Source organism: Periplaneta americana, chromosome 16 (genome assembly GCF_040183065.1).
Source record: "Periplaneta americana isolate PAMFEO1 chromosome 16, P.americana_PAMFEO1_priV1, whole genome shotgun sequence".
Classification (NCBI taxonomy): Eukaryota; Metazoa; Arthropoda; class Insecta; order Blattodea; family Blattidae; genus Periplaneta; species Periplaneta americana.
This window is the reverse complement of record NC_091132.1, coordinates 39,722,224-39,735,620: the sequence shown is the minus strand read 5'-3', so window position 1 is coordinate 39,735,620 and position 13,397 is coordinate 39,722,224. Positions and strand designations below refer to the sequence as shown.

Sequence of the window (13,397 nt, the reverse complement as noted above, 5' to 3'; positions counted from 1 at the left end):
GAAGGACTATTTACCAACGTATCCAGCGACCTCCAGCCTTTACAGAGTGATTTTCTGCACCAAGCTCGGAGAGATGATTGGTCTCACATGGAGAACCATTTTTTAATATCAGAAACCCATTTTCTCCGACGCGGCAATTGTAGTTAATCGAAATTGTTACTATCTTGACGACGATTATTATTATTATTATTATTATTATTATTATTATTATTACTAAATGAGGCAATAGAACAAGTGTACAGCTTCAAATAGGAGTACTTGGGATGTACTATAAGCGGTAACATGAGCTGCTGCCAGAAAGTCAAAAGGATAGCAATGGCAAAGGAAACTTTTAATAGAAAAAGGAGCATCTTCTGCGGACCTCTGGAGAAAAAATTACGGAAAATACTAGTGAAGTGCTTAATGTAAAGTGTAGCATTATATGAGGCAGAAACATGGACATTACGACGAACTGAAGAGAAGCGACTAGAAGCATTTGAAATGTGGATATTGGAGAAGGATGGAGCGTGTGAAGTGGACAGACAGAATAAGAAATGAAGCTGTGTTGGAAAGAGTGGGTGAAGAAGGAATGATGTTATCAAGAAGTATTTTGTATGTTAAACATTAGAACACCAGCTCAAAACGTTATCTAGGGGTCTCAAACGGAATATTACACAGAATGAACCGTAAGTAGTGCCATTAATATCAGGGGGTTATTCTTTGAGATATTTCAAACAAAAAAGTTAATACAATTTTGCTTCCTTTTCGAGATAAAAATTGTTTTATATAAACTTTTCATAGCGTGTTTTGCGAAAGCCATTGATTTAATTTCCAATATGCTCAGTCATTTTAAGGGATTAGTGTATTATGTCACAGTTTAAAAATAAACTAGAAAAGCATATTTCACCTCATGAAATCCGTTTCTGAGAATTTGCAAAATTTATGCCGAAGTTTTTATCTTTAGTGTTTTGACAATAATTTCGTTTTGTTGGATTAACCCTTTCTCTTGTCTTTGCCAGGTTACTAGAAAAGCTTATTGTCCCTTAGTTAATAACAATGATGCTGAGTGTCACTGTTATTTTGTGTATGTATTTGTTATATATATTTTTTCTTTTTTGCATCATTTAATATGTTAGACTAATTTTTATTATTTTTAATTTCTGTTTGTTCGTTCAGTTGTTTTTTATGTCATATTCATTGTCTCACGTTATTACAGTAGATTAATTACATTGTTGTATATTTTTTTCTTGTAGTTGTATTGCATTGCTGGTGGTGTGAAAGAGAAGGCCTGATGGCCTTAACTCCAGCAGCGTAAATAAATAAATAAATAAATAAATAAATAAATAAATAAATAAATAAATAAATAAATAAATAAATAAATAAATAAATAAATAAATAAATAAATAAATAAATAAATAAATAAATAAGTAAACAAACAAACAAACAAACAAACAAACAAACAAACAAACAAACAAGGAAGTAAGTAAGTAAGTAAGTAAGTAAATAAATAAATAAATAAATGGATAGATAAATAAATAAAAAATAATTGAAAGAATTTCAGTTTTGTCCTTCAAATGTGCAGAAATTTGATCTGAAAAAATGTAACTTTTCGTTCTGAAAAGGAATTTTAAAATGCTACACATGTTCAGATCAAATTTCTGCATATTTAATGGACAAATATAAAAGTATTTCAATGATTTATTATCATAATACACTGCTCCCTTAAAATGACTGAGCATATTGGGAACTAAATCAACGACTTTCGCGAAACACGCTATGAAAAGTTTGATATAAAACAAATTTTATCTCTGAAAGGAAGCAAATATGTGCAAAATTGTATCTTACTTTTTTGTTCGAAATATCTCAAAGAATAACCCTCTGAAGGTAATGACATTTGTTACTATTCTTTCTGTATAATGACACAATTTTGTAGTATCTGCAGTAGTCATTAGCCCACAAACACATAGGAAGATGATGACGAAATAAAACGGATTAATTCCACACGTTTAGTCATCAGTATTAGTATATATCTTTCTTCGTAAGTGTACTTTTATGACAGTTACGTTACCTTACTATAGAATTCGTCGATTTCGGATCCACTGTTGCACCACGTGGGGATTCCCAACAAAACCAACATTTCGACGGCCTTCTCAGCCGCTGTCTGCCGTGTTGCGTTGTCCATCCATTCATTTTCTTGAAGGAGTTCTTGGAAGGCGGCCTGAAGATCATCGACCATGTCACTTGCCTGGAACAAATTCCTCATCCATTTTTTTTCATTTCTCAAATGTGTGTGAACAGAACCGTGTTTTTATGGTGGCCATTATCTTAAAATTTCGTCTATTATTTTTAAAATTTCGTTTTTTTTTGTTGTTGAACAAAGTGTCAAATTTTCGAGATAAAGTCGCAATAAAATAATGTCCGTCATCGGCTAGTAACCCATCATTTCCCCTGTACCAAATTTACTTGGACGCGAAAATTAATTTAAATGCATTAGTCCAGGGAACAGCAAAAATGTAATCGTGATCACTAGCAATAGTGTCTTTGCTTCAACCCCTCCCTTTCTTCCAACTCCCCTACAACTCCAATAAACAAGCATCTATCAGTGGCGGGTTACCTGCTTAGATTTAGATTGATTCTTTCTCAAAACCTTCAACGTCTGTTCGGAAACGTGTGTTTAAGGAAGAATGGGAAAAACAGTATTTGTTGTGCACATGGTGACAATGTAGACGTCTCTTGTATTTTAAAATTCTAATAGGCACTTATAAATCAACTTTTGAGCGACATTACGATACATATCATAATGATTATGACGATATCACTGGGAAGCATGAACATATCCAGTGTTGTAAACGGCATTGTATACAGTAGAAAATAAGGATAACAATAATTTTGTTTTTGTAGAGCTGGACAGGGCGAAGCAATTAAAACATAAAAAACTAAATTGAAATAATAGTTATGATGCTTAAATTTTTTAGTTTCAATTTATTTGGGTTTATTTGTAATCTTTAGTTCATGAAATGGAGATAAAACATTTTTATAATTCAGGCTATAGAATAGAAGAGCATTATTACAAGTTCAAATTAAAGAATAAATTTTCGTCAAATTGCGACTTTCTACTTACCTGTGCAATGGATTCGGAATAATTCGATTTGATTGCATAAGCGATGGCATGGCTGAAGCCCACGACAGGGTAGTCAATTACTTTGTGCATGCAGTACTCCCATCTGGAAACAACGCTAGCATGTAGGTATACAGGGTGGATTGTACCAAAATTAAATTGGTAATAGATCATGAGGAGAGATTTGAAAAATCTGAATAAGTTTTTTCTTTAATTAATATATATATATATATATATATATATATATATATATATATTCATATATGAGGTCTCTCCAACCTCATTGAATAAGCAAGACTACTTTCTATAAGTAGTCGACATGTAGATATCTATTGTTAAAGAAAAAATTCGTTTCGGCACCGGGAATCGAACCCAGGATCTCTCAGCTTTGCGCTTGAGCGCTCTTTCCATCTGAGCTATGCCGAGACCCGATTCACGGCGCACTTTGTGCATGCAGTATCCCATCTGGAAACAACACTAGCATGTAGGTATACAGGGTGGATTGTACCAAAATTAAACTGGTAATAGATCATGAGGAGAGATTTGAAAAATCTGAATAAGTTTTTTCTTTAATATATATATATATATATATATATATATATATATATATATATATATATTCATATATGAGGTCTCGCCAACCTCATTGAATAAGCAAGACTACTTTCTACAAGTAGTCGATATGTAGATATCTATTGTTAAAGAAAAAATTCGTTCCGGCACCGGGAATCGAACCCAGGATCTCTCAGCTTTGCGCTTGAGCGCTCTTTCCATCTGAGCTATGCCGAGATCCGATTCACGGCGCCGGCCGAACTCTCCTCGGTCGTGAATCGGGTCTCGGCGTAGCTCAGATGGAAAGAGCGCTCAGCGCGCAAAGCTGAGAGGTCCTGGGTTCGATTGCCGGTGCCGGAACGAATTTCTTCTTTAACATTCACGTTTTAGAGGAAATCGTTATGTTTCTATTTAACATTTGGCAACATCACGGCTACTGCAACGCCGGGTGCTTTCAGCTAGTTTCAAATAAAATTACTTATTTCTAATGTAAAGTTTTTTTTTTTTTTTTTTTTTTTTTTTTTTTGTGGAAGGAATTTAATAATGTATATTTAAAAATTTGTTCCAATTGAATTTCGTTCTTGACATCGCAATGATTTCATGTTGTCTCAACTAGAGATGAATAACGATCGAGAAAACGAGACTAACAGCGCCCGCAAAGACGAAAACCCGCACGACAATGTTGTATTCGTCGCGTCCTTGATGTAAAGACTGGCTGTGAGTCTTCCGAGATTCGATATTCTGATCAAGTCCCGAAATCCGCAGTTGTTTATACCTGACTGAACTTTTATCTACTTTGGCAACTGTTAACTTATATATGTATAAATAATCAAGTAGCCTATTTGAAACATATCTACCTTTCAGTGTATAATAATCCGTTCCTCAGTCTTTATTTAATTACTAGGCCCTTATTAAAAGGCTAGGAATTTTCTTTTCATATGTTTAAGATCAAGTGTGCAATCTCAAATAAAAGATATTAAGGTCATGTTTTATGTTTCTTAGAAATGCAAATTTATTTGAGAATTGTTTTTTTTTTATTCATATAACCATAGGTCATAATAAAACCAGAAGATTTTGATAACTAAGATACTTTTCTGTCTTGTTTTTTTGTCTTATTTAAACATTTATTTTATGTTATTTATTTCAATGATGTATGTTATTCAGAGTTACGAAATCTTTCCACTCCGACCAAATGCTATTTCGAGAATGATGAGCGAGACTCGAAGCGCAGCGAGAATGACGAGCCGAGACTCGAAAGACAAATGCAGCGAACACAGCGAGCGAAAGCGGCAGTTAGTTTTGTTCATCTCTAGTCTCAACTGTCTCAGCTTCAATGTTAGTATGTACGAAACCTTCAACCAGATCGGAAAAAGTAAAAAGCCATAGTCTGTTTCCCCACCTCCGTCCAACACTCCGCTATCAGTCAACCTGTATCTCCTCCATCGGGACCTGAACTTCGATGTCTAGTAATCACCGTCACATCGGACGGTTCGAGACAAAACCGTCTTGTCAAAGACAGAATGTTCGATGCAATATGATGCCGGTCTGAAACCGTAAACGTGTCAGAAACATTATGCAAAATTATTTGTTGGAAATGAGAACTCTAATGGAAAGACGTTTAAAAATGTGTATTTTTGCTTGTGTTTGAAAGATAGTGGAATAAAACACTATCGTATAAAATAATTATTTCTGGCAAATCTAAGCGCAAAGGAATAATATGCTAGATGGCTTTCCCATTCATAATTTTCTCACGATTCGTCCATTAAAAGGACTGTCATTGAACATGTGCGTTATGAAGTGAAATATAATTCCTGAAAGATGTACATGTTTATGTCCATCAATAATTGGATAATTCGAGAGGAACTGTAACTTCATGTAGCAGTATGAACGAGGTGTGGTAAACAAAGTCAAGGTTGCTAGAGATTTTCTCTCGACGTTGTCCCGTTTTTCCCTCATTACTCCACAAAGATCCTTCTCAATTCCCCTTTCATTATAATCTTAGTTTCTGAAATATAACATCTGTTCTGCGTGGCATGAGAGCCACTTGCGGTTTCGGTTCACTGATGCAGGACATTTGAAGCTGTTGCTGTGAATTATTTCTCCATAACCAAATAATTTATCGAGTCTCTTCATGCAGTTCTGTAGACGTCGATGTAGAACAGAAAGAAAGAATGTCACTGAACTCACCTTGGATAATCCTCCGTGAAGGTACCCATCTCGACGTAGAAATCAAAAAACGCTTCTCGCATTTCTTTGCTGCTCTCTGGCGCCAGAAAAACTAGCAAGCGGCCCATCACATAATTTGCTGTAACAATTTATAAAGAAAGTTGATTGGTAAAAGCAAACTTTGTCATTTCGATGTTGTCAGATTTTCCAATATTCTGTCAAAAGTTATTAGAACAAGTGTAGAATTCGTATTACATTATGTTAAGGAGGGAGATACAGCTTTGAGAACTGAAAAATTTATGAATTTCAATATTTTTGGTTTCAGCAATGAATAACTCTGTAAGTTTGAAATAGGATAATAATAGTAGTAGTGATAATAATAATAATAATAATAATAATAATAATAATAATAATAATAATAAAGAATAATTACCAGGCCACGTTCACTTCGTTGAGAGAAAATAATAATAATAATAATAATAATAATAATAATAATAATAATAATAATATTTAAATAAAGAATAAATATCTAGCCACGTTCACTTCCTTGAGAGAAATTAATGTAACTGTATAGTGCATGCCTTGGTACTAGCATTGAAGCTTCGCTCTGTATAATTCAAGACTGAAGAGGACTTTGAATTTGAAAGCGTTAATTATTATTAGCTTATATATTAACGGACCAGAACGTCCTTTGTAGAGTTAAATTTATCTCATTTTGTAGTTGGCATGAAGGGGAAGTGCCATTGGAAAATGCTCAGACGTAGTTTCTCGCACCGTGATTACAGACTTTGTGATACAGACCCAAAATACGGGGATCTGTGCTGTCCACGAATCGGATGATGTTCCCCAAGGCGTTCTCTCCACTCAGAAAGATGGTAGGGAGCTCCGGTCGTATCTCCACGCCGGACTTGCTGAACGCTGCCTGAAGGAACTCCAGCCAGTCCATCTAAATGGGCAGACATTCATAATGGCTTGAACTTCAAGAGCTAATGACTATCCTCTTCGTCTCTTTACAAAATATGTCAACATGTAAGAGGCGTATGCCTTTATTCTCGATATGTGTCAATTTTTTTGTACATACAGGGTGTTTAATTATTTCACTTACAACGGCTCTTGGATGTTGAAGGAGGTAAAGAGAATGTGTTTTCGTATGTAAAAACAGTTCGAAAGATGCACCTTTTGCCCGCTAGCGGCGCTTACGCGAGAGCGAACTTGTTGAAACACACATTTATCTGACAAGGGAAGGGTTTCGGCTCGAACAAGAATTTGTGGTTAAATTTGTACAGAGCCTTACCTTACAATGTTGATGAAGACCGTAAAAGCATTCATTTGTGTAACTCTCCCTTTGGTTGGTTTTGGCCAATATATTTCTTTAAAAATGTACATGAGGATTTTCTGTAAAATGTATGAAACAGCATGGAGCAGAGCAATAATCACAACACGCAGAAGCAACACCTGAACAATCTTCTGAATCACACTCCATTGCTGAAAAATCAATTGCCACCTGAATTACATTTTTGAAGTCCGAGACTTGTTCAGGATTAACGTAACCAGCTGACTGTCAGGAATACTGAAGCATAGGGCGATATACTGGAGCAGACAACTGGTTATGAACAACAGAGTGCATTTTCATTATAAACACTCGTTTTCCCAAGTTAAGTTCTGGATTCTCAGCAAGAGGTCCTTAGGTAAGCTGTTATCCCCCGAGCATATATTTTGTATTGTCTAAGGAAATAGATATCCAGAGGCTGGATATATTTATTTTTTTTAGATGGAATGACCATACATTCTATGTCCTAGCCTTGGAATGATTCATGTTTAAGGTTGTGTCCTTGTGCGCACTCTATGAATCACACAACAGTAGGCTATATACTTTTGATTAACTGCAAGATTTTCAGACAGAACGTTGGAAAAAAATGTCCTTAAATGGGCTTTAGGCATTTTACCACTCGCACTAGCTTCTAGGCTAGGCTAGGCTTACGGGTAAGGTGTCCCATCCCCTTAACTTTTGCAGTGCCCCCCCCCACCCCTCAACTTGTACAGTGCTCTGACAGATGAACGACACATTACACAAACGAATGCTTTTGGGAGCTTTGCAGAGATGTAAAGATGGGCCTGTATACAAATTTTGGATACGAAATTCCTGTTCGAGCCGAAACCCTTCCCTTGTGAGTATACAGAGTGAACTGTAAATAATGTCATTAATTTTAGGGGTTATTCTTTGAGATATTTCAATCAAAGAAGTTTAATACAATTTTGCTCGTTTCTCTTCCTTTTCGAGTTAAAAATGATTTTATATGAAACATTTCATAACGTGTTTTGGAAACTCATTGATTGAATTCCCAATATGCTCAGTCAATTTCCAGTTGTCTTGCGGGCCACATGACTGAAACCCCCGTTGTGTAGCTACTGGCAGTGAAGTTCCCGCTTAAAAGCAAGAAATAAAACAGGCGTACTGTGTTTGAGGAGTCAATTTAGTCATGGAATAGCTGCTGTGCGAAGTTGTGTTGCCAATATGTTGAGTCAGTGAATCTAATGGATGGAACTATCTAGTTTTAAGCGACATACAAACTGGGTTATCAAGACACATACATATTCAGAACAATTTTATGTGAACACGTCACATTCTTCATTAGTTTTAACTATTAATAAATATCTGATAAAATTACTGTAGTTGAGTTCCCCAAGTTGTCCTTTGTCCACTGGTTCAGTTGTCCAATCGTCCAAGCGAGACCTCTGGTATCACCGGACTTGCGGCTTAAGCCTGCCTGAAATGGGTGCAGAAAGTCAAATATGACGGACCTTACGATAATATTGATACATGTAATATGATTATATCTTTAGTATGTTATCGATGTGTAAGTAGGAGAGAGCTGGGTAGTATCGGACATCGGGTAATATTGGACAGTGAGTTTCTTTCATCTACCACCAGATGATAGTACCTGAATGACATGGTTACGTTTCTGTGATGTCGCATACAGAAACGTAACCATGTCATTCAGGTACTACAATACAGTAGTAGATGAAAGAAACGCACTGTCCCGATATTACCCGATGTCCGATACTACCCAACTCTCCCCTAATGTATCCTAAAGTCAAACATTGAGGGATCACTTTCCTTAAAAATATATTTTGTAGTTAAATAAATATAAATAATTCATTAATACCGTTTCTGAAAATGAAATGGTTAAATTTGATTTAAAAAGATGGCTAACATCTGTAAGATGGTACCCTAGTCATCAAACTCACCCCGTCCTTGCTAGTAACCAGTTGAAAGGTTAAACTATGTTGCTTTTAAGTCCTGCAAGAAATTATATTTCCCTACATAGCCCATAACAGATCTTATAGCAGAACCGTATTCGATTCCTTTGGTTGGAGGGTATTTATGTGTACTCAGTAGCGATCAAAAGATAGAGGGGGGACGAACTGAACATTATTGATAAAGTGAGTATGTAATAACTCTTTATACTTTTATTTAGACATTTTTAATATACGATATAAAATTATTTTACAACAGAAGAAATTATGTATACGATTTTGGATAACGAACCAAAAGTTAAATGTATTACAATATCGAATAATATTACTTTAAAACATCTACATTCATGTTATACAAGTTCAGAAAATACTGGAGTATTACATAGTTTTCATTACAGTAGCAATACTGGAGTATGAAAATAAGTCTTTTAAGATGAAATTTTTCAAAACTTATTTCTTCCATTTCTGCCTCACACAAGCCTTCTTACGTTGGTAAAGTACTATTTCAAGAAGCAAGTCGAAGCATGGTACGCGTATTATCTTCGGAAGATTAATTAACTTAAATTAAATTAAAGTATGTTTTATTTAACAACGCTTGCAACTGCCGAGGTTATATCAGTGTCCCCGGTGTGCCGGAATTTTGTTCTGCAGGAGTTCTTTTACATGACAGTAAATCTGCTGGTATGAACCTGTCGCATGTAAGCACAATTAAATGCCATAGACCTGGGCCGGGATCGAACCCGCAACCGCGGACACAGAAGGTCAGCACTATACCGACTGCGCCACCGAGGCCGACTCATCGGAAGACTTGGTTCTTAACCTTTGTTTTGTTAGACTCGTCAATAAAAAGAATCACGTATTTATCTGCTGAAAATCCTAAGAATTTGTGTTGCAGATTTACAAGTTTTCGGATAACCTATTGTTCAAGGTTTAAGGAATTGTAAAAGCTAAGAAGATCCTCTCCATTAAACGCGTTTTAAAATAATAATGAGCGCAGTGTATATCTTATCCTTGTTCCATATACAGGACATGATTCGTCCATTCGGGCTGAAACTTACTGTACGCAATATTCCATGTTTCCATGGCAACTGCCAAATCTATACTCCTTCCTCATATCTACTCTCTGTTGCTGGGTGCTCAACGTGCTCTAGCTGTGTTTGTGGCACATATGATCACCCAATCACATCGTAGCCTTACGGCATATTAATTTTGATAGGACGATGACGATGATGGTGATAAAACGAAGGACAGATAATTTCTCTTGTGTCTATTTTTGAGATACAGTTTCATAAGTAATGTCGATTTTGGAGGAAAATTTTAGTTGGAATGTGTTATGGCAATAAATTAATCTAATCTTCAAATTAAAGGCCATTAGTTGCTATTGTCTTGAGCCAACTTTCAGCGAGATTTGTTATCCCATGAAGATACCAATTTTTGGGTTTTGATGGAAGAATTCGGTGATGCACATTTCAACAGCTTCCAAGTTTTGGAACTTTCTTTCACGCAGGAGTGAGCCATGGATCGAAGCAAATGGTAATCTGAAGACGCAAGATCAGAGCTATATACTGAGTGTGGTAGCAGTTCGATTTCTTCCAATTCCAGGATTGTTCGAGCTGTATGAGTCTCGCATTGTCCTGTTGCAAGATAATTATATTTAGATTAAATACTTCATGGTACCTCTCTCTCAAAACTATAAACTCATTCTAGCTGTTGGGAATAAAATCCACATCGACTGTACGTCCGTTTGGAATATCCTCCCATTGAGTCACACCTTCAAAATTACACGAGACACATAACATTACTTTGGGACCGAACCGATTTTGTTTAACGGCAACTTTCGTAGGCTGACAGGGATTGAGCCACTGTTTTGAGGTGTCAGGGTTGCGATAATATACCCATTTTTCATCACACGTGACAATTCTCCTGACAAATCTATCGTCCATGGGATTAGCGATAAGCTGACGACAGATATCCACTCTGCGTTGATCAGATGTCAATTCATGAGGTACAGATGTACAACGTCTGTATGATTTTCTAAGCGACTTAATGTGGCGATGTGATATTATATCTTTTGAATCACCAAGTTCTTCTGACAACCTACGGATATTTTTTTGTGGATTTTCTTCCAACTCTGCGTGTGTTCCCAACATTTGATACCTTAGGTGTCCCAGGACGCTGTAAATCTTTAATATCTCTTTCTCCATTATTAAAACGCTGGAAGTATCGTTGTGCTACACGCTAACTAACGACAACTTCACCCTCGATTTAACATATTCTTCGAGTCGGAGCAACAACTTTATAATTTTGTTTCCAGTAGTGTTTTAGAAGGATTCAGATCTCAAGCTTTATCAGCTACATTTTACATTAATTTTATTAACAATTTTATTGACGACTGCCACATTCTCACAATAAGCAATAATAATCATAGCGTCTTATAAATGTCATTGCCCAACTAAGTAAAATCATATAAAAAAAACACCAAACTTAAAACCCGTCATTACTAAACTTATGAATCGACCTAATAAGTTAATTTCACAACAAAGAAAGACTTACGCTTTGCAAGTTCTGCATGAAGAGCACCACGTCCACCATGTCTTTTTCGATGTCTTCTTCGCTGACTGTTGTTCCCAGCTGGTCTCTCAGCAGCACCGCCATCTTGATCAGATACTTAGTGAACGGGTAGTCCTTCACGTCGCCCGCCGCCCTGCTCAGCGCCTGCAGGATGTCTGGCTTCTCCTCGTCGAACAGCAGAGGTGTGGGTAGACTCAGCGACGGGGAGTCCAACTGTGGGCAAATAATTTCGTTGGTTTGATTCAAACCTCTTTCCACTCATGGGTTAATTATATGCGTTGAAAATGCAAATTAAATGCTATTGTGCTTTATATTTACAGGTAAATAATGTCAAATAGCATGTATTAGTTGTCATATAATATAATGCTAATAGGAAAATTAAATTATGAGAACAGCCAGCGCGCTGGTCGTCAATTCAAGCAGACCGAGTTCGATCCCCGGTCTGGTCATGATATAATTTCTGATGGACAAAGCAGACGTTACAGAACGTTTTTCTCGGGGTACTTCTCTTTACATCATTCCACCAATTTTCTCCACCTCTCTATCGTTTTATCTATCATCTATGATCAGCAGTAGTAAAAAATAGACTCGGGTGAAATCTTGGAGGACCGAGTCTATGCCTCAAGTACTAAGGTGCTGGTTTTCCATTCAGGTGAACCGGGTTCGATCCCCGGCTAGGTCATGATGAAATTTGTTGTGGACAAAGCAGACATTGAAAAGTATTTTTCTCGGAGTGCTCATCTATCATTCCACCAATACTCTCCACCTCCTCCTCATTTTATCTGCCATCTGCAATAGTAAAAATAGGGTGGGGTGAAGTCTTGAGGGAGAGGGGTTGTACGGGTTTCCGATGCTGATATAGGAATCGCTTGGGGCTTATTTGTCTACTATTGTGGGGATGGGACCCTGGAACTTATCGGGCGAAATGGGATTTGACTCTATCAGGGGCTGAGGCAGGATGGCCCGTATGTCAACACAGGCCACGCGTCGGACTTGAACAATCATCACTAGACTTCGTTGAATTGCCACACGCAGCATGCAATCAGGTTGCCGATGTATGTAGTATAGAAGAGGTGAGCGACCGCCCGGTCTCGTAGTATAAGCAGTTCATATTAAGAGTTGTGACCGGTCCAAATAGATAGAGCAGCTACAGCTAATGTATACCTATGTAAGCACTTGTTTTTGCACTACTGTGTTTGGAATAGTCAAAGCTTAACATTTGTTCAGTGCAGACAAGAATTCAATCAAACATACCACAATGAGAGTGTTGCTGTTCCAAACAATTGCCCCTGAAATACCCTTACCCCCGCAGCCAATCTTGACCAATTGGGGAACGTGATTGGATGCTGGTAATAATACCATTACGTCAAAATAGTGGAGCTCATTGATGCATTGGATAGCACAGACAGTTCCGCTGTTGCAGCTGTAAAATCATTGTCTTCTGAACAGCTATTGGAAGATATTCTGTTCATTGATTCTAATTTTAAAATCGTGTCCAAAAGCATCATCCTGTTAGAATTGTCTAAACTACAACTCTCAGAAGTCCTTAATATAGTGGATAAAGTATCATAAACCGTTATCCAAAATAACAATTCACTAATCTCAGAAAAAGTGAAATGTAAGTTGAGAAACATTATTGCTAAAAATTCTGGCTATTCACAACTTCGTATTATAAATGATGTACTATCAGGTCACGACAAGACATCTGAAGTTGGTGTACTAAAAAGTAGTGACTTTCCGTTCTTCAAATATG

The 13,397-nt window shown here is 36.6% G+C and overlaps 1 protein-coding gene across 1 annotated transcript in view; it reads right to left on the bottom strand.

Annotated features, from left to right (window-relative positions):
• The window catches only part of LOC138692099 (endothelin-converting enzyme homolog), a 46,976-nt gene that overhangs the window by 15,004 nt on the left and 18,575 nt on the right, over window positions 1-13,397 (bottom strand). Inside the window, exons 6-11 of the mRNA XM_069815043.1 lie at window positions 11,627-11,857; window positions 8,485-8,583; window positions 6,617-6,761; window positions 5,837-5,954; window positions 3,101-3,203; window positions 2,048-2,224 (exon numbers count right to left, since the gene is read on the bottom strand). Coding sequence (XP_069671144.1) covers window positions 2,048-2,224; window positions 3,101-3,203; window positions 5,837-5,954; window positions 6,617-6,761; window positions 8,485-8,583; window positions 11,627-11,857 — 873 coding nt within the window. The remainder of the gene's footprint in view (window positions 1-2,047; window positions 2,225-3,100; window positions 3,204-5,836; window positions 5,955-6,616; window positions 6,762-8,484; window positions 8,584-11,626; window positions 11,858-13,397) is intronic.